The sequence below is a fragment of the Sciurus vulgaris genome (genome assembly GCF_902686455.1).
Source record: "Sciurus vulgaris genome assembly, chromosome: 4".
Lineage (NCBI taxonomy): Eukaryota > Metazoa > Chordata > Mammalia > Rodentia > Sciuridae > Sciurus > Sciurus vulgaris.
The window spans coordinates 33,840,362-33,866,924 of record NC_136464.1 but is presented as its reverse complement, the minus strand read 5'-3'; the positions used below and the strand labels follow the sequence as shown (position 1 = coordinate 33,866,924).

General features: G+C 34.9%; 1 protein-coding gene across 2 annotated transcripts in view; it reads right to left on the bottom strand.

The window, feature by feature from the left end:
- Window positions 1–1,561: 1,561 nt before the first annotated feature.
- The window catches only part of LOC306660045 (cytochrome P450 2C9-like), a 48,794-nt gene continuing 23,792 nt past the window's right edge, over window positions 1,562–26,563 (bottom strand). Inside the window, exons 6-9 of one of the 2 annotated variants that reach the window (XM_079138116.1) lie at window positions 16,152–16,293; window positions 13,286–13,473; window positions 3,876–4,017; window positions 1,562–1,995 (exon numbers count right to left, since the gene is read on the bottom strand). In XM_079138116.1, the coding sequence (XP_078994242.1) occupies window positions 1,814–1,995; window positions 3,876–4,017; window positions 13,286–13,473; window positions 16,152–16,293 (654 nt within the window). In that variant the 3' untranslated portion in view covers window positions 1,562–1,813. The remainder of the gene's footprint in view (window positions 1,996–3,875; window positions 4,018–13,285; window positions 13,474–16,151; window positions 16,294–26,563) is intronic. The other variant, XM_079138117.1, reaches the window with a different exon arrangement.

The following is a 26,563-nucleotide window of genomic DNA, read 5'->3' as shown; positions in this document are numbered from 1 at the left end:
CAAAGACATCCACAGACTGAAGGTGAAAGGATGGGATAAATAACATATCATCAATATGGTTATGTAAACAAGCAGGGGTTTCCATCCTCATGTCAGATAAAGTGGACTTCAAGTTAATGTTAATCAGAAGGGATGAATAAGATCATTTCATTCTACTGAATGGAATTACACAGCAGAAAGACAAAATGATTGTAATTATTTATGCCCCAAACAATGGAGCAACTATGTACATCAAACAAACCCTTCTCGATTTCAAAAATCAAGTAGACCACAACACAATAATACTGGGTGACTTTAGCACACATCTCTCACTACTGGACAATTCTTCTAAACAAAAACTAAATAAAGAAACTATAGAACTAAATAACGCAATCAATAATTTAGATGGAACAGATATAGAAAGAATATTTTATCCATCAGCGAATATACATTTTTGATGGCAGCACTTGGATTCTTCTCTAAGATAAACCATATCTTATGCCACAAAGCAACTCTTAGTAAATACAAGAAAATAGAGATAATACCCTGCGTTCTATCATATCATAATGGACTGAAATTGGAAATCAATGATAAAATTAAAAATAGAATTTCCTCTAACATATGGAGACTAAATAACACACTATTGAATGATGAATGGATAGTAGAAAAAGTCAAGGATGAAATTAAAGAATACTTAGAGGTAAGTAAGAATACCAATACAACAAACCAAAATCTCTGGAACAGTATAAAGGCAGTACTAAGAGGAAAGTTGGTTACATTGAACTCATTTATTGAAAGAACAAAAAGTCAACAAATAAATGAGCTAACATTACATCTCAAAGCCATAGAAAAAGAAGAACAAATCAACACCAAAAACAGTAGAAAACAGGAAGTAATTAAAGCAGAGCTGAAAACAATGAACTTGAAACAGAAGAAACAATTGAAAAAATTGATAAAATAAAAACTTGGTTCTTTGAAAAAAATCAATCAAATAGATAAACCCCCAGGCACACTAAAGAAGAAAAAAAGAGAAAATACGGAAAACCGCCGCTTCTTAGCCTGGGCTGCTTCAAATGGCTTGCGCCGCTCCTTGCTCTTTCAGCCTGACCAGCGGGACAAAAGACACATACTCTTTAGAAGTTCATGAAGCAGCTTCCCGTTTATTCAAATAACACCTTCAATATATAAGCAGTCTCATGCATAAGCAATTGTAACCAGATATGTACATCCAATCCTGTTAAAGGTCAAGTGATCACTAGCTCAAGCATACATGTAAAATATATCTGTCCACTCGCTAGGCAGCTGAACTAATTATAATACAGCCAATTGTAAAGCTTCCTGCCTCTCTCCAGGCATAATCAGGACGCCTTTGCTCTCTTCCAGTCGCCATCTTTAGATGCATGTGGCGTAACCCTGGCCCCGGGTCTCGCTGGCCACAAGAAAAACCACAAATTACTAAAGTATGTGATGAAAAAGGAAATATCATAACAAACACAATTGAAATACAGAAGATTATTAAAAATTGTTTAGAAAATTTATTCTCCAATACAATAGAAAGTCTCAAGGACATTGACAATTTCTAAACAGTGATGTTATAGTAAAGTCACAAGACTGTTAAAATACACAGTGGCTACAGTATGTGAATAGGAAGCATGCAGTTGTGAAAACTGAGGAATCTTTCTCCAATGGGGTTTGGATGTCAACTGGAATTCAAAGAAATAGGGTGTTGAGAAGCAGGTCAGAGAAGACATGCCTATAGGGAAGGAGATGGGGCTTGTCCTAAAGGGGAGATTCCAGATGACAGCACAGCAGAAGCCAAACAGACTGCTCTTCTTCAGACAGGAATGAAGCAGATCTTGTATGTGGGTGGCACAGAAAAAAGTCCATTGACAACTGGGGTGGCATCAAGATCCTTTGTGTCAATAACAGATTTCAGGTGAAAGTTCTGTAAAATCGTGGTCAGGAATAAGAACAGTTCCATGCGGGCCAGACCTTGTCCTGCACAAATCCGTTTTCCTGAAATGGCCAAGAGAGAGGGTAAATATTCCTCCCACAGTGTATTTCTGACTGGCAGAGGAACACTGTTGAGCCACTATTTGATAAATGATTAGGTGGATGGAAATAGAGTAAACATAGGACTGGGGTTTTAGCTCAATGTTAGAGTGTTTGCCTAGCATGTGTGAGGCTCAGGATTCAATCCTCACCACCACATAAAAATGAATAAATAAAAGTATTGTGTCCAAACACAACTAAAAAAAATTTTAATGAAGAGTAAATATAAAGTATGGCTGAATAAACAGAACTAGGGACACACCTGTAATCCACCTAAAAATTTATTGGCACTCTTCATTCCATTAATATTTACTGAACATCAGCTCTGTGCCAAGAAATTCATTAACCATTTACACATTAAAACTATTCTTTTGATAGTTCATCAATCTTTTCCCAGAAACACAGGGTGATTATTTGTGTTCCCTGTTCCCAGTCAGAAGTTCCATGATCTTTCCTCCCATTCTTCAGATCTGTTAGGCTCATCAGTCTTAAATACACAATGCAGTTTCAAGCTTTATCTCATGCTGTTCCTTTTGACTAGGATGAACTTCATAATTTTTTCAGACCCTAGATCAAATGTCATTTTTCTGTAACACTCTTTGGAATTCTTCCAGGCTATAGAATCTAATTGTCTTTGGCTTTAATCAGCAATGAAGCAGAGATAACTTGAATCATTATTCTTTACTTTCCCACTGTGCTGAAACCTGAGTTCCATTAAGGCAGGGCTCAGTTCTTGTCATCCTAATATCTACAGTGCCAGACCTAAAAGCAAGCCTGAAGAACCAAAGACTAAATTTAGGCAGTGATATGCCAGAGACTCAGCACACACTTCATGTGTGAAGGGCCCTGTGTTCCAAGGAGGAAGGAGAGGTAGGGAGATCAAGGTACTCTGGTGTCCTTAAAGTATAATCTACCCTATTCAGAGGGTTTACTGACCCTCATTTTCCAGTCAGAAGGCTCTGGTACCCTTGATCAAAAGCAAATATTCTACTCCTATGGTTTATTGTCTCTGTTAAAATTCCCTGCCTCTCTTCAGTCCTTTGTCTTTGCCTCTCACTTGGCAGCTTTAAATTCCTTTCTTTTATTTGAATGCCACTCAATTCATTTTATGCTTCACTGTGTGGTAATAGAGAACAGGTAGGAGACATTTTCTTCCTCTGCCATCATGAACAGCCAATCCTTTCTTCTCACTCCTGAAGGACTAGTTATATAAGATTACAACAATCTACTTATTCATCTGCTTGGCTAACTGCTGTGTTGGACCATTTTGCTGGCCCATTCTCTGCTGGGGATATGTCTCATACCCAGAGTCTGGCAGAGGAATGAAAAGAAACACATGAAGATACTCAACAAAGTTGAGTTTCACAGGGCAGATGAAGACAGTGGAGATGAAGTTCATCTTCTAAGAAAGTTCTGGGAGTGCGGTGTTGTATTTTGAGGCATGACTCAATCTACTCTCTCTGTAGCTTTCTTACATTGGGAAAAATTGATGAATTTCCCCAAAGCCCCAGTAATCAGACCCAGTCAAGATGTTGTATCCTGATCTTGGACATTTCATGGGCACTGGGAGTGTTTCTGCTGATCACGTGCAAGAAGCATTTCTATCAGAACCAAAATAAGCTTTGTGCAACTTTAACTGATCCCATGAAGGTGTCTTGTTGCCTAAAGTATCAGTGAAAATAAATATCTTTTATGATGATGATGATGATGAGGAGGATGATTTAATTGATTTAATTCATTGTACACAAATGCGGTACAACTTTTATTTCTCTGGTTGTACACAAAGTAGAATCACACTTTTTGTGTAATCAATCATGTTACATAGGGTAATTATGTTCAATTACCTGTTGAGAAAGGCATAAAGTAATCACTGTTCTTGAATTTGCCACTCTTATCTAGGAAACGGCCAGGGTCAAATTTCTCTGGGTTGGGGAATTCTTTGCTGTCATGTAGCACAGACGAAAGTGATATTATTATATTTGTGCCCTGCAATGAACAGACACAGGTAAACCAAGTTGTAAAGAAGACATGAATTTGTAGGAATATTGGAATTTACTGTGTTTAAATGTTATGATCTATAGAAAAGAAACACTTCTCCAAAGAACAGCAGTGATATTTCCAGTTAGCTAACCAAGTAATAAAATGCATGCATTTAAAGTCAGTGGCTATAAACCTGACAAAATTCCACCAAAAGCATTTGAAGTAGTTAGTCCATAAGAACTTGAGCACAACACTTCTAGTTCTTCTTATCCTCAAACTTGGATGTTGGTGTCTTCCCCTAGTCAATATTCATTTTTATCACTTCAGTTTTCACACATCTCATGTAGGATTCTGCCTTAAAATTGGTCTCTGATAGTTCTTGAAATATCTGGGATATTATTTATAAGAACTTTCTAGGATAATAAAAAGTAAAATAAAAACTAACTGAATATTTAACATTGTCACAAATTTTGAATCTCCATAAAATGTGGAATGTGGGGGAGCTCTTTTTTTTCAGTTGAATACCAGATCACCCACCCCAAGGAAAAAGGGATGATAAATTTAATGAAAAACATAATCCTCAACAATATGGTGAAGATCATAAATCAATGCTAACATTTTTTAAATATCCAATTTTTGTTTTAAATCAGAGTGTTAAAATGTTTATTTTTTCCACATTCTATTGATACAATTATATATAACACTAGGATTTTTTGTTTTGCATTCATACTTACATTAATATAACACTGTAATTTAGTCAATATCATTCCCTAGTACTGCCCCTTTTCTCCCCTCCAAAACCCTCCTGGTTCCTTTTTTTTTTTTTTTTTTTTTTTTTGTACACTGTTTCTTCTTCAATTTTAACGTGATCCCCTACAGATATTTTTGCTGTTCCATTTTTCTACGTTCTACATGTAGCAGTAAACATATGTCCCTTGACTTTCTGACCATCTCTCTTCCTGAAGTTGAGGAATTCCTGAGGATTTCAATTTTTACAGTTTAATAAAACTCCATTGTGTATATATAACACATTTCTCTTTATTCATTCATCTGTTGATGGATATCCAAACTGGTTCTTTACCAGGCCTATTGTGAATTATGCTGCTACAGCATGACTATGAATGTATCACTTTGTTGTGCTGACTTGAAGTCTTTAGAATAAATACAGAGAAGCAGTATATTGGATCATGTGGTGGTTTCTGAACATAAAAATATTTCTTGAAAATACAAAGGTATATATATTTTTTTAAAAGTGTATTAGAGTAACTGGACACTTTTCTTTCATAGAGAAACAAATAACTGGTCATGGTGGCATGTGCTTTTGCCCTAGATGCTAGAGAGGTTAAGGCATTATGATTGCCTGAACCCAGGAGTGTAAAGCCAGCCTGTGAAACAGAGAAATCTTATCTCAAGAACAAGAAAAGAAAACAAAGGAACCACTAGCATACACTCATTTTATACCACAAATAAGTAACTTGAAATGAATCATCAATTTAATTGTAGGACTAAAACTATTAACCTTCTACAGAAATACAAGGGCAAATTGTGCAATCTTGTAGTGGAAAATATTTTTTACATAGGAAATAAAGGGTGAATTATAAAAGAAAATACTGAATTTATTCTGTCAGTTTAGCATAAAGTTAAAAATTATACAATAGTCTCAATCTTACGTATTTACATGATACAAAAGCAAATATAGTCCACCTCAACACTTTTACACATATGTTCATATTCCTCATATTTAAAAAACCTAATAATGGAAACAACCCAAATTTTCCATCTCATTATGAGTGGTGAAAGAATTCATGGTATTCCCATAATAAAATGAACTACTAATACCTATAAATGAAAATGAATCTAAAACATGTTCTGTTACATAGAGAAGAAAATGAAAGATACATGAAAATATGAGGGAGACCAGTGGGGTACAGGGAAGTGGTCAGGAGAAGAAGAGCCATTGGGTAAAAGAAGGTACTAGGGAAGGAAGTTGATCCAATTATTTTATGTATATTTATGAATTGGCCACAGTGAAGCATTCTATTCTGTATAATTATTATACACCAATAAAAAATGTTAAAAAGAAACTTAGATGTATGTAAGAAGAGTATTGGAGAAAGAATAAATGAAAGTAAAACAGTCAGAGATAAAAGATTTGATTCTGTATTGTCCTATGTCATATTCTAGTGCATAATGTTCCTTTAGGTTTTTTTTGACAATTTTTAAAATTTATTTTTATTGTACACAAGTGGGATACAAGTTGTTTCTCTGTTTGTACATGAAGTAAAGGCATACCATTTGTGTAGTCATACATTTACATAGGGTAATGTTGTTTGATTCATTCTGTTACTTTTTCCTTCCCCCCAACCCCTCCCACTCCTGTTTTCCCTCTATACAGTCCCTCCTTCTTCCATTCTTGCCTCCCTCCCACCTCTCACTATGTGTCATCATCCGCTTATCAGTGAGATCATTCGTCCTGTGGTTTTTTGAGATTGGCTTATCTCACTTAGAATGATATTCTCCAATTTCATCCATGTGCCTGCAAATGCTATAATTTTATTATTCTTTATGACTGAGTAACATACCATTATAAATATATATCTATTCATCAACCAAAAAGCATCTAGGTTGGTTTCACAATCTGCTATTGTGAATTGAACAGCTATGAACATTGATGTGGCTATATCTCTCTAGTATGCTGATTTTACGTCCTTTGGGTATAGGCCGAGGAGTGGGATAGATGGGTGAAATGGTGGTTCCATTCCAAGTTTTCTCAGGAATCTCCACACTGCTTTACAGTGTGGCTGCACTAATTTGCAGCCCCACCAGCAATGTATGAGTGTACCTGTTTCCCCACATACTCAACAACACCTACTATTGCTTGTATCTTGATATTCACCATTCTAATTGGGGTGAGATGTAATCTTAGGGTAGTTTGGATTTGCATTTCTCTTATTACTAGAGATCTTGAACATTTTTTTTATATATCTGTTGATTATTTGTAGATCTTCTTCTGTGAAGTATCTGTTCATTTTCTTAGCCCATTTGTTGATTGGATTACTTGTGTTCTTGGTGTAGTTTTTTGAGTTCTTTATATATTATGGAAATTAGTGCTCTATCTGAAGTATGAGTGGCAAAGTTTTTCTCCCACACTCTAGGCTCTCTCTTCACATTGCTGATAGTTTCCTTTGCTGAGAGAAAGCTATTTAGTTTGCATCTATCCCAGTTATTGATTCTTGATTTTATTTCTTGTGCTATGGGAGTCCTGTTAAGGAAGTCTGATCTTATGTCGACATGTTGCAGATTTGGACCAACTTTTTCTTCTATAAGATGAAGGTTCTGTGGTGTGAGTCCAAGATATTTATTTGGGTTTGTGTCTGTGTCCTCTATTCTGTACCATTGATCTACCTGTCTATTTTGGTGCCAATGCCATGCTGTTTTTGTTAGAATTGCTCTGTAGTATAGTTGATGTTCTGGTATTGTGATACCCCCTGCTTCACTCTTCCTGCTAAGGATTGCTTTAGTTATTCTGGGTTTCTTATTCTTCCAGATGAATTTCATAATTGCTTGCTCTATTTCTGTAAGATATGTCATTGGGATTTTAATTGTAATTGCAATGAATCTGTATAACACTTTTGTAGTATGGCCATTTTGACAATACTAATCTGCCTATCCAAAAACATGGGAGATCTTTCTACTTCTAAGGTTTTCTTTAATTTCTGTCTTTAGTGTTCTGTAGTTCTTATTGTAGAAGTCTTTCACCTCTTTGGTTAGATTGATTCCCAAGTATTTTATTTTTTTCAAAGCTATTATGAATGGGGTAGTTTTCCTAACTTCTCTTTCTGACGATTCATCACTTATGTATAAAAATGCATTAGATTTATGAGCATTGATTTTATATCCTGCTTCTTTACTGAATTCCCTTATGAGTTCTAAAAGTTTTCTGTTGGAATTTTCCAGTTCCTCTAACTATATAATCATATCATCAGCAAATAGGGGTAGTTGGAATTCTTCTTTTCCTATTCATATCCCTTTAATTTCCTTGGATTGTCTAATTGCTCTGGCTAGAGTTTCAAGGACAATGTTGAATAGAAGCGATGAAAGAGGGCATCCCTACCTTGTTCCAATTTTTAGGGGGACTTCTTTCAATTTCTCACCATTTAGAATGATGTTGGCCATGGGCTTAGCATAGATGGCCTTTACAATGTTGAGGAATATTCCCGCTATCCATATTTTTTTCTAATGTTTTGAGCATGAAGGAATGCTGTATCTTATCAAATGCTTTTTTTGCATCTATCAAAATAATCATGTGATTCTTGACTTTAAGTCTGTTGATATGGTGAATTACATTTATTGATTTCTGAATGATGTTGAACCAACTTTGCATCTCTGGGACAAAACCCACTTGAACATAGTGCACCTTCTTTTTAATATATTTTCATATGTGATTAGCTAAGATTTTGTTGCAAATTTTTGCATCAATGTTCCTTAAGGATATTGGTCTGAAATTTTCTTTCCTCGATGTGTTTCTGTCTGGTTTAGGTATCATGGTGATATTGGCTTCCTAGAATGAGTTTGGGCGGGTTCCCGCCTCTTCTATTTCATGAAATACTTTGAGAAATATTGGAATGAGCTCTTCTTTAAAGGTTTTGTAGAACTCAGCTGAGAAACCATCTTGTACTGGAATTTTCCTTTTTGGTAGGCTTTTGATGACTTCTTCTACTTCATTACTTGAAATTGATCTATTTAAATTGTATATGTCCTCCTGGTTCAGTTTAGGTAATTCATATGTCTCTAGAAACCTATTCACATCTTCGATATTTTCTGTTTTGTTGGAGTATAGATATTCAAAATAGCTTCTAATTATGTTTTGTATTTCACTCTTGTCTGTCGTGATATTTCCTTGTTCATTCCAAATATTAGTGATTTGAGTTTTTTTCTTCCTTCTCTTTCTTAGTGTGGCTAAGGGTTTATCAATTTTGTTTATTTTTTCAAGGAACCAACTATTTATTTTCTCAACCTTTACAATTGTTTCTTTCATTTCAATTTCATTGATTTCAGCTCTGATTTTAACTATTTCCTCTCTCCTACTACTTTTGATGTTGCTCTTTCTTCTTTTTCTAGGGCTTTAGGCTGTAGAGTTAGATCATTTATTTGTTGATGTTTTCTCCTTTTATTGAATGCACTCCGTGAAATAATTTTTCCCCTAAGTACAGCTGTCATAGTGTCCCAGAGATTTTGATATGATGTATCTTTGTTCTTGTTTATCTCTAAGAATTTTTTAATTTCCTTCATGTTCTCTTCTGTTATCCATTCATCATACAATAGCATATTATTTAATCTCCACATATTGGAGTAGTTTCTGTTTTTTATTCTGTCATTTATTTCTAATATCAATCCATTATGATCTGATAGAATACAAGGTAGTGTCTCTATCTTCTTGTATTTCCTAACAGTAGCTCTGTGGCATAAAATATGGTTTCTTTTAGAGAAGGATCCATGTACTGCTGAGAAGAAAGTGTATTCACTCTTTTTTGGATGGCATGTTCTATAAATGTTCATTATGTCTAAATTGTTGATTGTGTTATTGAGATCTATGGTTTCTTTGTTCAATTTTTGTTTGGACGATCTGTTCAGTGGTGATAGAGGTGTGTTAATTTCACCTAGTATTATTGTGTTTTGGTCTATTTGATTTCTGGAGTTGAGAAGGATTTGTTTGATGTATATGGATGAGCCACTGTTTGGGGCATAGATATTTATGATTGTTATGTCTTGTTGATTTATGCTTCCCTTAAGCAGTATGAAATGTCCTTCTTATCCCTTCTGACCAACTTTGGCCTGAAGTCCACATAGTCTAATATGAGGATGTTTACTCTGGCATTTTTGCTGTGTCCATGTACATGGTACGTTTTCCCATCCTTCCACCTTTAGTCTGTGGGTACCTCTTTCTATGAGGTGAGTCTCTTGCAGGCAGCATACTGTTGGATCTTTCATTTTAATTCAATCTGCCAGTCTATATCTTTTGATTGATGAGTTCAGGCCATTAACATTCAGGGTTATTATTGAGATATGATTTGTATTCCTGGTCATTTGGCTCATTTTTGTTTTTAGACATGACTTGGTTCCTCCTTTGTTTGGCTATTCCTTTATGATAGTTCTTCCTTTTGCTGATTTGCATCACTGTTTTTCATCTCTTCCTCATGGAATATTTTGCTGAGAATGTTTTGTTATGCCGGCTTTCTTTTTTGTAAATTCTTTTAGCTTTTGTTTATCATGGAAGGATTTTATTTCGTTATCAAATCTGAAGGTAAGTTTTGCTGCATATAGGATTCTTGGTTGGCATCCTTTTTCTTACAGGGCTTGGTAAATGTTGTTCCACGCTCTTCTAGCTTTTAGGGTTTGGATTAAAAAATCTGCTGATATCCTTATTGGTTTCCCCCTGAATGTAATTTGATTCTTTTCTCTCGCAGCCTTTAAAATTCTGTCTTTACTTTGAATGTTAGATATTTTCATTATAATGTGCCTTGGTGTGAGTCTGTTGTAATTTTGTGTATTTGAAGTTCTATAGGCCTCTTGTACTTGATTTTCCATTTCATTCTTCAGATTTGGGAAATTTTCTGATATTATTTCACTGAATAGATTGTTCATTCCTTTGGTTTGTTTCTCTAAGCCTTCCTCAATCCCAATAATTTTTAAATTTGGCCTTTTCATGATATCCCATAATTCTTATAGATTCTGTTCATGCTTTCTTACCATCTTGTCTGTTTGGTCAACTTTGTTTTCAGGATTAAATATTTTTTCTTCAATGTCTGATGTTCTGTCTTCCAGGTGTTCTATCCTATTGTTTCTGCTTTCTATGGAGTTTTTAATTTGGTTTATTGTTTCCTTCATTTCTAGGATTTCTGTTGTTTTTTTTTTTCAGTATCTCTAACTATTGAAATAATCTTTTGCTTCCTGTATTGGCTCTTTTAACTGTCGATTGGTGTGATCATTCATTGCCTGCATTTGTTCTTTCATCTCATTTTTTGCTTCCCTGATCATTTTACTTATGTACATTCTGAACTCCCTTTCTGACATTTCTTCTGCCATGGTTTCATTGGATTTTATTGATGTAATATCTAGTTTTTTTGGGGACATTTTCTTCCCTTATTTTCTCATATTGGTCAGGTATCAGTGGAACTTTGAGATATTACAGATTTCCTCTACTGGCCTATAGTGTCCCTGTAGATTTTCAATGTATCACCTCCTAGCCTTCAGTAGCCTGAAGTCTTGGAGGAACTTGATAATGCAGTGATCCACTAGAAAGCTGCCCCTCTAGAGGTGGTGGCATTCAGGTGTTGTATATTCTCTCCTGGTGGGCAGAGTCCCTCCACTTGTTGATTGATGATCAGCCAAAGGGGAACTAGACTGCAGGCTGAGGCAAGGCTTGTTTGGGCCTGTGTCTCTGATTCTAGTGCCCTTGTGGGAAAGCCTCACCCAGCAGAGAAGACTCACCCGGTGGGGACTTCTCACTGGTCAGCCTCCCTCGTAGACTTTCCTCTTGATCCAGAACTACCACCTGGGTTGGGGAGCCCTCCTCTGCAACATTCCCAGGGGCTGGACCTACCTCTTAGGCCCAGGAGCCTCCCCGATGCTGAAACTTCTCACTGGGCGGCTCCTCCTCTAAGAAGCTGCCTAAGGTCCTGGGCCTTCGCTCCACACATGAGCAACTTCCTGAGCTGCCCTCCTCCACAATGCTCCTGGTTGTCTGAGTTCACCACTCCAGTGGCGGGGGAGGGTCTTTTTGGGCAACTCTACTTTACAAGGTTCCCTGCATTCCAGTTCTACCACCATGTCTGGCGGGCCTCCACAGTGGGAGAGACTCATCCAGAGGCTCTGAGTTGTTTCCAAGTCTCTCAAAACCTCATTGTCTTGAATCCTGAGTCCTGGAGCAACATGAAATGCAGTCACCATCTAGTCTGCCATCTTGAAAAGCCCTGTATAACGTTCTTGATAAATCAAAACCATAAGTACAGAAAGCTGATCCATGGTCACCAGGGCCTGGACATGAGGAAGTATGATTGGCTGTCATAGGAATATGAAGAAACTTTATGTGGTGATATAAATATTATATACATAGGCACAGTACTTCGACTGTTGTTTAGGCTGGTTTCAAACTTGTGGGCACAAGCAATCCTCCTGCCTCAGCCTCCTGAGTAGCAAGGCTTACAGCTGTAGATCATCATGTCCAGCAATATTTTATATCTTGATTGTTCTCTGGTTAAATCTCTGCATTTATTTGTCCCAATTCACTGAACTGTACACATAAAAGAATCAGTTGTATTTCTTGAAATATAGCTCAGTGGAAGTGTGTTTGTTTAGCATGACCTAGACCCTACCTGGATTTGATTGCTAACACTTCCAGGAAAATAATAAAAGAACAGAAAAAAATATATGAAAATTTTATTTTCCATTATATTACTTAGAATTCCATTAAAAATGTAATAAAGCTGAGTAATATTCCATTGTGAGTAATACACCACATTTTCTTTATGCATTCATCTGTTGACAGGCACCCAAAATACATTGTGTCATGTATAACTAAAAGCACAAATAAAGAAAAAAATACAACAAGGCATTGTATCAAAATTAATATATGGTGAAAAGTAATCTTCCTCTCACTTTACCCCAGAATCCAATCAGTACTTTTCAAAAACAGCTGCTGCCATCAATTAGTAATAAATTTCTCCAGGGAATATGATCCTTCATAATCACTTGATGCATGTGAGGCAAATAAATCTCTGTGCATCAGGTTTATGCGACACCACTCCATTCAAGACAAACATTATTGGAAAAAAATAAAGAAAACTCAAACAGAATAAAACCATATAAAATATTAATTAACTGAAATATTCAACAAGTTAAGATTTAAGATGTCAATTCCTTTCAAGCTGATCTTTAGATTTAATATTATGCTGAAAAATATCCCAGGAGAGTGTTTTAGGAAATTAACAAAGTGATTCCAAAAATTACTTGGAAACTAACTAAATAGACAAAACAAACTTAAAGGAGCAGAAGATATTGGGAAAATTCACACTGCTGCATATAAGGAACAGTTACAAAACTTTGTGATCTACTCTGGTCAAGCACTGAGTCCATCAAGATGATACACGAATGAAGTTTGTACTTCTCTCATTTTTTGTTGGCAGAGTATTGGGACCATACTGTGAATCTGAGAACATCAAAAGCACTGAAGTGCAATGTGGGAGAAATTAGTTTTTCAAATTACCTCTCTTACCTTGGGAATGAAGTAGTTCCTGAACTTAATGTCACAGGTTACTGCATGGGGCACACTGGTTGGAATAAGGTCAATGTATCTCTGGATCTCATGCAAGACAGCCTCTGTATAAGGCATACTGCTCTTGTCCTGCATGCAGGGTCTGCGGTATCTGCCAATCACACGATCAATCTCTTCATGGACTTTAGCTGATAAGATACAAATAAGAACCAATGGGAAAGAGAAACACAGGATATTTCTTAAAATAATTCAGGGTTATGGGAAGCATTGGGTGTGTGTCCAAAGGCATTAGAAACATGAATTATATGCAACAACTACTTCTGGATCAGTAAAAAGATCACCATGATACTATCTATATCTATTTGTCAATATCTGTCAACATTGACAGACATATATAAATACCTACATACATACACTATAAGTCATATACATTAATGACTCACCTCTAAGCTGGGTATTAAAATACATCTACAAACTTATATAACCCTACATTCTACCACATATGATATCAAATATAAATAGAAATGGTAAAATGTTTCAAAATGTGAAGATATATAATTAAAGAATTATTATCATTACAGAAAAATAACAGGAATAAACAATTAATTTTATACCAAAAAAATATATGACATTATAAAACTAATTCCACCAATGGATCTATTTATATGCATGCCTGTGTGTGTATGTGTTAGGTGTGTTTTTGAATCAGTCTAGATGTTTCTTCTGAAATGTTCATATTTCTAAATAATGTTCTAGTGTGATTTCTTGATATATTTAATTTTAGAATGTTTCAAAAAATTCATGGTAAGGAAGATTAAGATTGATTTCTACTCCATGCAAAATACAGACCCCAAAGAAATATGCACCTACATCCCTGACATACTTCCTCTCTCTACTGCTATATATTTTGATCACAATTTTTTATTATATCTATACACTTTGTTTACACCATTATAACCATATAACTAAAGATCACTGGTAAGTGTGTGTTTCATTCATTACATATGCTTATATTACATTTGAACAAATTGTACCTATTCCTAATTTTCTAGTTGCTTATCTTATATTGTATTCAAATACTTTGGTCAATGATTCAAACTTCTAATAATAATTTTCTAAATGTTTGATCTTCAGGTTCTCTATTTTACATTCCTTATCTTGTATTACACCTGCTTTATGTGCTTAATATGCACAAATGGTTGTTTCCCAGGCCTGATGGTCAGAACACTGTTTTAAACTCCTATGCTTATATATAAGGCCTCCTGATTTCAGGAACCTGTGACTGCAGTTGTCTTGGTTTGAAATATTTGCATAGAGCATATCCTCCAGTATCTCTCTGTGAAAGCGAAAGAGGGGGAAAAGTTCTGTAGCAAAGATGGATCTAAAAACATCTTTCCTTTCTTTTTGTTGATTTTTTGGATTTGTTGTTGTTGTTTTGGGTTTGTCTGGGGTGACGTTTTTGGTTGTTTTGTTTTCTTTTGTTTCTCCTGGGGATTGACCCAGACACCTTCTACATTTGGACACACCCACAGCCTCTTTTATTATTTTGAGACAGTCTGGCCCAGGCTATCCTTGAATTTGCCTCAATTTCCTACTTTAACCTCTGCATACCTGGGATTATAGGCTTGTGCCTCCACACCTGCCTCTTACATTTTCTATTAACAAGTAGAAAAACAGTTGCTCTTTAGAACTCTGATGCCCTACTGATTCATAATTCTTTATATAAGACCTGGTTTATATCTGAAAGTTTATGTGATTTTTGACTTTACTTTGATGTTCTAAATTTAATTAAAGACCTCTTAGTTTTAGTTTCCCTAGAGAGTAAACCTCTCTTCCTATGAGACCAAAACACTTAACTGAACATAGAGGGAGTAGAGGCGCCTAGAGTAGAAATGGGCTCCTATTTTTTGCCTCAATTCCCCCTAACTTAAAATTTGACATGTGGTGCTTCTAAATCCTGAATTCCATGGATAATTTTTGGTACACAGGTTGAGTCTTCCACACTGAAACAACTTCTTCTTCTGACATATATACTTCAACTTGAATCCTCTCTGCCAAGTTATGTCCACTCCTTCTGCTCTCTGTATTTCACAAATATCTTAAAGGTTCATTGACTATTTCCCCTACTCCTCCTCTCCCATTTTAAAAGGAGTTATTCTCCTTTGTGATTACTTTATGATAGTTTTGATGGTATCCTGAAACAGGAAACGATGGTGTTTGCTTCAAACATGCTATGCATTACTGGCACTCTTTAAATGTACATTTATAAGTAGAGATCTTCATAAAAGATAAATCTAATGGAAAAATATTTCTAGAATAACAGAATTCCTTTTGGCACATCATCTAAATAGAACCACTTAAAAGCAAAAAGATAGTTTTAGAAAAACTTATCACACTGTAGTCATATACATGCCACCTTTTTAAATTTCAAAACTTTCTATTTATGCTCCAATAAAGAGTTTTGATTTTCACTATCCAGCATTAGAGTATGAAATTTTCAGAATAAGGAAAGATTTCCACAGAAATCTTGCAGGAACATATCTAATATCCCAAATGGCTTTTCCTTAGGAAAACCAATATATAGTCTTAGGCCCACTCATGCTGACTGTGCATTCACTTCCCAGTGGAATCCAGATGTGATCACAGTCTTGCTATTGCCCATGCTGTTCTTCAGTTCTCTCAGTCACTATCCATATTGTACATGTTCTCTTATTTTTATGCCTTTATTAAATTTGGACAAATATAACTGGCAGCACATTAATTTCAATATAGTGTCTTCCTCAAGATAAACAAAATGAAGGACTCTAGCAGTGTCTTACCAGATTCCCATTGTGAAATTCACCCTGCTCACCATCTGCAGTCATACCTGTGACCTCTGGGTGCTTCAACAGGAGCAGGAGTCCATATCTCAGAGTGATGTTTATTGTCTCTGTCCCAGCTATAAACAGGTCATTCACAAGGTTTACTAAGGCTTCACTGGTAAATTCAGTCTGTGGATTGCCCTTTACCTAGGAATAATTCAATGCACTTATTTCACAATTTAGTATTTAATTATAATAATTTCAAAAGAAATCAGATAGTTATAAAGGTAAGCCAACATAGATACAAATAAATACAATATTTTAAAAATCTACTATGTTCTATGGTAAACAACACATTAACTGACCAAGTGTCTGTTTCCTACTTTCTTATCCCTGGTTCCTAAAGATTATGTTCACCATTTTATTTACAAAGCACATGCAAATTATTTCTTATCAAAAATACAAGTGAAAGTCTGCTGGTTCCACTTCTATTACCTTCTTTTTACTCAAAACATAGCACAAAGTGTAGGTCAGCCAGAAATCTTTTGGAGATTGAGAAAAAAAAAAAACACAGAGAGAGATTTAAGCATTAAGATAAACGTTAGTATATTTAGTACAATGCTTTAGTTCATTTTCTCTTGTCCTAACAAATTACCAGAAACTGGGTGATTACAAAGAAAAGGGTTTATTTTGTCCCAGCACTTCTCATTTATAGATAAGTTGATCATAATTGATAAAAATAAATAAATTAGGGCCATATCATGGAAGATAAAATAACTTCAATCAAAATATGCAGTTTTCTTCTTCAGAAAGAATTCACATGTGCTTAGGATTACCTACACACCCTTTAGGAACTGGAAAATGTTAAAAAAAATCAAATATGGCAGCACAATATATAACAGAGTAACAAAAAGAGAATCAATTTTAAAGACAGATTGTATTCCAGAAGTGAGGCCACAGGTAAGTTTGGTTTAGGAAAAAAGTATGAGGGTGAATTCACTCTAAAATTTACCCTGATTCTAAGATTAAATTGAAAAAATGAACAAAAAACATCTAGATATAGAGTTTAGGTTTTTAACTGTTCTCTCAGAAGTAAGGAGAGTATAGGTATAATGCAGATTCTGGGGATAAGGTTCTGACTGAATAGAGCACTCATACATTGGAAATTGAGAAATAGAAAGTACTTGATAAGGGCCTGGGGTTGTAGCTCAGTGGTACAGTGCTTGCCTAACAAAGCAGTGGTTTTGATTCTCAGGACCACATATATATAAATAAAATAAAGGTCAATTGACAACTAAAAAAAATATTTAAAAAAAATATAAAAACATGATAAGAACAACATGATAAGAAGTTGATTTAGGAATGAGGGTATTATTGGACACAGACTTGACATCAACATGGGTTAATTTAAATATTGACTAAAGGGCATTTGAAATCATAAAATAACCCTAACACGTAAATTACATATAAAATATGTAATTGTATGATCTGTCTGTAGGCAAGAATTCATTTTATGGTGTGTGTATAATCGCCAGGTGGGCTATAAGACACTCAATAATATGTAAGAAACATTGAGAGACAGCTATCTCAATAGGCATATTGCCAGGGCAAGTTAACATTCCTTTACCTAGTATTCCTAGATAGTCCAATCAGTATTTTAAAGAAGACTCAAATAGGAGCATATCCCATATCATGGAGTAAAACACTAATATAGTTAAGATGAAGTACCAAAAATAAGGACAATAGAAAACCAGAGGAATTCACATTATTGTGCCAGCTCCCCAAGCATGAATTAAAACATCAGTTCTGCAGACAAAAGCTCAGGTAAGAAGACTGTGGGAAATTTTCATAAATTAGTAGACAGGTGAATACCAAAAACATTGGCTACTACAGCAAAAGGAATTAACAACAGCAATGGACAGACACAGCAGTCAGCGTGGTGGCTCAGTGGGTAAGGGGAAGCTCCCCTTCCATGAAACATCCTACCAAGTTTAAGAAAAGCAGACATCATTGTCCAACATAGTCACATTCTGAACTCAGATGACATAATTCTATAATCATATATGACATGATTCTATACATGTATCCCCCCCAAAAAACTAGAAGACATGTGGACTCATTTTTTAAATGATGACTATAGCAGGATATAAGATCAACATACAAAAATCAATAGCTTTTCTCTACTCTAATAATAAATCTCCTGAGAAAGATGAGGAAAACAATTCCATCCACAACAGCCTCAAAATCTCAAAATGACTACAAATATATCTAACCAAAGAAGCGTAGATCTATACACTGAAAAATCATACAATGCTAAAGAAAGAAATTAAAGAGAACCATAGAAAAATGGAAAACCATCCATGTATTTAGATGCACGGAATTAATATTATTAAAAGGGGTGCTATTACAAGAAATGACTTACAGATTTAATGCAGTCCTGATCAAGATACAATGATAATCTTCACAGAATTAGGAAAATCAGTTTTACAATTTATGGATAAACAAAATACTTAGAATATCCAAAGCAATACTGAGCAATAAGAACAATTCTACAAGAATCACAATACCAGATTTCAATTGAATCTACAGAGTTTTAGAAATGGAAGTAGCTAAAAATCAGACATGAAAACCAATCATATAGAATAAAAGATGGACAAATCCACATAGATACAGTCATCTGGTACTTGACAAAAGCTGCCAAAAACATGTTGAAGGAACAATATTATTTTTAACAAATCACACTAAGAAAACTGGATATTCATATGTAGAAGAATGAAACTTGATTACTATCTCTCATTCTCCACAAAAGTAAACTAAAAATGGATCAATGACATAGGAATTAGAGCAGAATCTCTGCAACAGCTAGAAGAAAAAAATAGGGTCAGGATTCTAACATATTGGCACAAGTACCAAATTCCTGAATAAGATATCTAAAACTCAAGAAACAAAACAAGAATAAATATGTGGGATGGCTTCAAATTAAAAACCTTCTTCACAAAAAAGGAAAAAAGAGCATGAAGAGCCTACAGAATTGGAGAAAATCTATTCCAGGTACTCTTCTGACAGGGGATTAATATCCAGAATATATAAAGAATTCAAAAAATCATTAACAACAAACAGAAAATACAATCAGTAAATGAGCAAATAAACTAAACAGACATTTCTCAAAAAAGAAATGTAAATAACCTATGAATATAGAAAAGAATTTTTCAGAATCCCTGGTGATCAAGGAAATGCAAATCAAAGTTACACTGAAATATCATAACACTCCAGTCAGTATGTCAACTATCAAGAATAGAAAAAACAAAAATTTCTTTAGAGAATATCAGGGAAAAGGTACACTCATACATTCTTGTTGGGACTGAAACTTGGTACAACCACTTTGGAAAGCAATGAGTAGGTCTGCAAAAATCAGAATTTGCAACATCACATAAGTCAGCTCTTTCATTCCTCAGTATTTACCCAAAAGAACAGAGGTAAGTGTTCTGTAGTGATACATGCATAGCCATGTTTATAGTAGTGCAATTCACAATTACCAAGTTATGTAAACAACCTAGAAGATCCCCTAGGGACAAATGGATTAAAAAATGTGATAAAAATACACAATAAATTTCATTCTACCACAAAGAAGAATGAAATATGGCACTTGCTGATCAATGGATGAAACTGGAGAATATCATGCTAGAAAATATCCAGTCTCAGAAAGTCAGAAGTACAATGTTTTTGCTTATATGTAGAGTATAGACAGAAAAACAAAATAGAAAGTAAAACAATAGAGAAGAGTAAGGGGATCAAGAGGGAAAAATGGGTATAAGATTCTTGGATGGCATTTGTTTTCTTTCAGGGCTTGGTAGATGTTGTTCCACGCTCTTCTAGCTTTTAGGGTCTGGACTGAAAAATCTGCTGATATTCTTATTGGTTTCCCCCTGAATGTAATTTGATTCTTTTATCTTGCAGCCTTTAAAATTCTGTCTTTATTTTGTATTTTATGTATTTTCATAATAATGTGCCTTGGTGTGGGTCTGTTGTAATTTTGTATATTTGGAGTCCTATTAGCCTCTTGTACCTGGTTTTCCATTTCATTCTTCAGATTTGGGAAATTTTCTGATATTATTCCATTGAATAGATTGTTCATTCCTTTGGTTTGTTTTCTCTAAGCCTTCCTCAATCCCAATAATTCTTAAATTTGTCCTTCAATTAATGAATAAAGAAACTGTAGTATATATATATACACAATGGAATATTATTCAGCCATAAAGAATTATAAAATTATGACATTTGCAGGCAAATGGATGAAATTGGAGAATATCATGCTAAGTGAGATAAGCCAATCTCAAAAAACCAAAGGACAAATGATCTTGCTGATAAGTGGATGATGACACATAATGGGGGGTGGGAGGGTTAGGGTTAGGGTCAAGGTTAGGGAGGGGGGCAAGAATAGAGGAAGGAAGGACGGTATAGAGGAAAAAGAGGGGTGGGAGGGGTGGGAGGACAGGGAAAAAATAACAGAATGAATCCAACAACATTACCCTATGTAAATTTATGATTACACAAATGGTGTGCCTTTATTCCATGAACAGAGAAACAACATGTATCCCATTTGTTTACAATTAAAAAAAGAAAGAAAGTTAAAAAAAAAAAAAAAAGAGGGAGAAATGCCAGGATGGAAAAAAAAATTACTGGATCACAAAATCTACTAAATTATGCTATTTCCATGTAGGAACACTCTTCAATGTTCATATATATGCAGGATCCAAAGTAGTATGTCCATACAATTGTGTGCATATACACATGCATATATATGCACGTATGCCAATTGAAAGAACAAAAATTCTCAGAGGTAATATGACTAGATTATGAGGGGTGTAGCCTACTCTATAAATCCATCCATTAATATGGTTTACATGGGCTATAACGATTTGCAAGTATGGTGTGACTGGATGAAGCAGGTCACTAGGGGTAGTGGCTTTGGGTTTGTATTTTGTCCATGGTGATTGGAGCTCTCTCTCTGCTTCCTAATAGCCATTTCCTGAACTGCTTTTCTCCACCATGACCTTCTGCCATGATGTTTTGCTTGACCTTGGATCCAGAGGTGGGGAGTCATCCATTCATTTGAGAAGGGACCATGGGAGCACCCTGCTTGCACTGCAGCTCGGAGGATATTTCAATGTGCAGAGTATGCAAACTGAGAGCCTCCTTCATCCATGATCCCTGGAAGCTTGATTACTCTTCCAGATAGTGGCAAATCTTGGTGTTAACCATGTAGCTCTTGTACTGCACTGAAGCAAGATGCTGGAATTTGGGGGTTATAGAGGCTTCCACCAAGATTTCAGAGGAAGATCTAGGAGGCCATGCAAAGTGAAGCAGAGTCAGATTCTGTGCACACAGCCCCTGAAAGGGCGATGCATGAAAATGTGAGCAGGAAGCTGAAGCTGTAGTGGAGACCCCCCCTCCCCCCCCGAGTTTAAGAAATGCTAGTAACATCCTAAGGAAATGCTAAAAGCTAAAAAAAAAAAAAAAAAAAAAAAAACCAACATTGACAAATCAGTATAAATACAAATCTTATATTTCTAGTGGGACAGCAAATTGGTGTCAACATTATGGAAAGCAGTATGAGAAAACTTGGAATGGAGCCATCATTTGACATAACATAACTATCCCACTCCTCAGTATATAGCCAAAGTACTTACATCAGCACAATACACCAATGCAGCCTCATCAATATTTATAGCAGCTCAACTCACAATAGCTAAAGGGTGGAACCAAAGTAGGTGCCCTTTAACACATGAATAAATAAAGAAAATGTGGTATACATACACAATGGAGTATTACTCAGACTTAAGGAAGAATGATATTATGACGTTTGCTGGTAAATGGATGGAGCTGGACGATATCATGCTAAGTGAAATCCACCAATCCCCCAAAACCAAAGGTCAAATGTTTTCTCTGATATGTGGATAGTAATTCACAGTAAAGGCAGGAGGGTCCTGAGAAGAATAGAGGTACTTTGGATGAGGCAGAGAGAAATGAAGGAGGGGAGGGGGTATGGGGTAGTACGGAGAATAGAATGAATAAGGTATTATTAACCTATGCATATGTATGACTATGCAACTGCCATGTTTCTACATCATGGCCAAGAAGAATGAGAAGTTATACTACATTTAGGTATGATGTGTCAAAATGTATTCTGCAGTCATGTATAACTAGTTGAACAAATACGAAATTAAAGAGAAAAAATATTGAAATGAGGCCTCAATGGTATTTGAGCTATATAACACTACATTCCTTTCACAGTCAATATTAAAGCAACTGGGCATAATTCAAAATTATTTTGTTTACATATTTTTCTTAACTTTACTTGAAATTTTCAAAGAAGTAGGCATAAATTTCTTCAAATACTAAAAAATACTTAGCAGAATCACTAGCACATTCCTATTACCCTAATTAGGAAAACCTTAAGGACATTATTAAGTCACAAGCACCATTATTATTTTCACTATCACCTTTATTTTTCAATTCTCAATTTATTTGGAGTATATAAACTAATTTTTTTTTTCTGAAGGGTCAGATAGAGAATATTTTAGGTGTTATAGGTTATACAGTCTCCATTACAACTACCCAACTCACTCATAGTACTATAAAAGTAATCTTAGATGGGATGTAAATAAATGGATGTGACATTGATCCAATAAAGCATTATTGACAAAACAGGAAACAGAATCAGATTCGACCTCTGAGTCATAGATTGGTGAATTCTGTTCTAGAAAATAATTTGTCATGTAAACACACCCCAAAAAAAGGCAAATTGATCTAATTGTCAAAAACATGATGATAGCATGAAACATCTGCCAAGGAAAGCCACAGGAGTTGAGCAGAGAAAAACCAAGAGAAAGGCCATGTGGACTACAGTCAACAATCCATAATGGTGAAGCCACAGAAGCTCTTTAGAGAAAACAACATGATGCCACATGCCCTTGAAGCTAGACAAGAAGCTATACGATTATTTGCCAGCTGGATTTTGTTTGAGTTTGGTCCCATTCCTTCTTTCTATTCCTCTATTTCCATCTTCTAGAATGGAAATATTTATTCTGGACACTATACATTGGATATTGGATATCCATTATTGGTAATGGATATGTATTACATTGTTTTTATTTTTAGTGGTTCACACCACAAGTTTGTCCTTGAGTCTCAGAGGAGACTTTGAACTTGGACTTTTGGACATTATGGAAAGTGTAAATACCACGGGATTTTTGGAATTGGAGTACATTAATTTAGCACTGTGAAAGGGCATGAGCTTTTGGGGGCCATTTTTGAAATGTTATGTCTTAGATCTGAGGGATTCCCCAAAAGACCACATATGAGAGAATGCAATAACTTTCAGAGTTGACATGATTGAAAAATGAGAGGTATTTGAATCAACAAAATTGATTCATTAACCACTGATATGGATTGACTGGCAGGACCTATAGGCAGGTAAGGTGTGACTGTAGGAAGGAGGTCATTGAGGGAGTGCTTTGAGGATTTTTATTTTGTCCTTGGTGAGCACAGGTCTCTCTGCTTCCTGGTTTCCATGCTCTGAGTTCTTCTACTGAGATGTTCTGCCTCATTTTGGGCCCAGAGCTACGGAGTCAACCAAACATTGACTGACTCTCTGAAGCCATGAGCCAAAATAAGCATTTCTTACTCTATCTTGTTCGTCTCAAGTCTTTTGATCACAGCAACAGGAAAGCTGACTAAAAGAGATTACTGTAAATGGACTCAACTCTGACATTAAAAGACATAGAATGGCAGAATGAATTTAAAAATAGGACCCATCTATATACTGTTGTCAAGAGACCAGTCTTACAGGCAAAGAAATATACAGGCTTAAAGTAAGAGGTTGGAAATAGATATTCCAAGAAAATGGAGAACCAAAACAAGCATGAGTAGATACTCACAGATCAAACAAAGCTGACTTCAAACCAAAATTAATCAGAAAAGGCAATAAGAGTCAATTCAAACTGGTAGAAAACAATTCAGCAAAAAGATATTTACAGTGTTTATACTCCAAACAACAGTGCACCTAATTACATAAAGGAATACTACTCATCCTGAAGATTCAAAGAGACAGCAATACAATAATACTGGATAATTCAACATACCTCTCTCCCCAAGGGATAGGTCATCCACACATAAAATCATGTAAGACTCTTTAGAGCTAAAAATATTATATATTAAGCGAATTTCACAGACATTAGCAGAATATATTATTCAACAACAGCTAAATTTTACTTTTTCTCCTCTAATCATGGAACAACCTCCAATATGACCATATTTCAGGACATATAATATTAAGTCTTAGAAAATATTCTTCTTAAATTAATGTAATCTTTTCAGTTATCCTGTAAGGTCAGAATGAAATGAAATTAGAAATCAACAGCAATAAAACAACTACAAAAAATACAAATGGGGCTGGAGTTGTAGTTCAGTGGTAGAGCACTTGCCAAGCATATGTGTGGCACTGGATTCGATTCTCAGCAACACATAAAAGTAAATAAATAAAATAAAGGTCCATCAAAAACTAAAATATATTATTAAAAAATACAAATGACCATGGAGATTCAATAATACAATTTTAAATTATGAATAGATCATTGAGAGAATGAGGAGACAATTTTAAAATTACTAGAATCAAGAAATAATAGAAATGCAACATACCAGAATCTCTGAAACACTAGGAAAGGAGGTCTAAGGAAAAAGATTAAATACTATGAATGAATACATTAAAAAATTAGAAAGATCCCAAATAACCTAATAATGCATCTCCAGGCCTTGGAAAATTAAGAACAAGCTAATATCAAATATTGTAGAAAGAAAGAATTAATTAAGATGCAAAGTGAAATTGATAAGAAATATAAAAGGTGCAAAGGATCAATGACACAAAAACTTGATTCTTTGAAAAGAGTATCAAGACTGATAAACATTAGTCAAACTAAGCAAAAGAGAGAACACCTGAATCAATAAAATTAGAAGTGAAAAAGGAGCTATTGCCAGATACATCTCCGAAATCCAGAGGATTATTAGGGACTACCTTGAAAACGCCTATTCCAAAAATTAGAAAATCTAGAAGAAATGAACAAATTTATAACCCAAATGCTACCTATAAAAATTGAACCAAGAGACATACAAACTTAATCATACCAATTATAAACAATGGGATTAAAGCAGTGATAAGCCTTTCAGAAAAGAAAAACCCTTGGCCAATTGGTTCTCAGGTGAATTTTATCAGACCTTTAAAGCAGAACTATGTAACCCTTTCTCACATTCTTCCATGAAATAAGAAGAGGGTGGGGAAAGGGGATAACATCCAATTCGTTTTATGAAACACGTATCACTATGATTCCAAAAACAGATAAGGACATATGGGGGGAAAAACTAGATACCAATAACCCTGATAAATATAAATGTTAAAATTCTTAATAAAATAGTGGTAAATCAGGTATGAGAGCACAGTAAGTTTCTACAACTAAAAAGACAAATAACAAAATTGTACATGATGATCAAGTTTGTTTCAATTCTGAAAGGCAAGGATGGTTCATCTCCTACAAATTAATAACCATAATTCATTACAGAAATAAAATCAAGAAATAATAATCACATTATAATCTCAATAGATGTAGAAGAAGCCAGTAGCAAAATCTAGCACATATTCATGTTAAAAATGCTGAAGAGTAAGGATAGAAAGAATTTATCTAAATATCTTAAGGGTTATATATAACAAGCTCCAAGCCACCATATACTGTATGGGAAAAAAAACTGAGGACATTTTCCTCTACACTCAGGAAAAAGACAAGGGTGTCCATTGTCACAAATTCTATTCAATAAATATTTGATATTTTAGTCAAAACAATGGGCAAGGAAAGGAAATAAATGTGATACAAATAGGAAAGAAACAATTCAAATTATCACTGTTTGAAAAAGATATGATTCTAAATTTGGAAGACCGAAAACAACTTCACCACAAGATTTCCATGGTTGATTCAGAAACCAAGTTCAGAAAAGAAGCAGGATATAAGACCAAAATATAAAAATCAGTAGCTTTTATATACAGAAAAATAATCCACTGAAAAACAAATCAGAAATACAATTCCATTCACAATAGCCTCAATACAAACAAAGAAATCCAAATCTCAGTAACCTAGGAATGAATCTAACCAAGAAGGAGAAAAATCTCTAGATTAAAAATAAAGAACTGAAGAAAAAAACTGAGGAAGACCTTAGAAGACACGAAGACTCCTTGTGTTCTTTAATAGGCAGAATGAACATTATCAAAATGACCATATTAACAAAGCAATCTATGGATTCAATGAAATCCCAATCATGATAACAAAGCTATCCTTCACAGAACAAGAAGAAAAGGTTGTAAATTCATTTGGAAAAATATAAGACCCAGAGTAGCTTAGGCCATAAGGAGCAATAAGAGCAATGTCAGAGG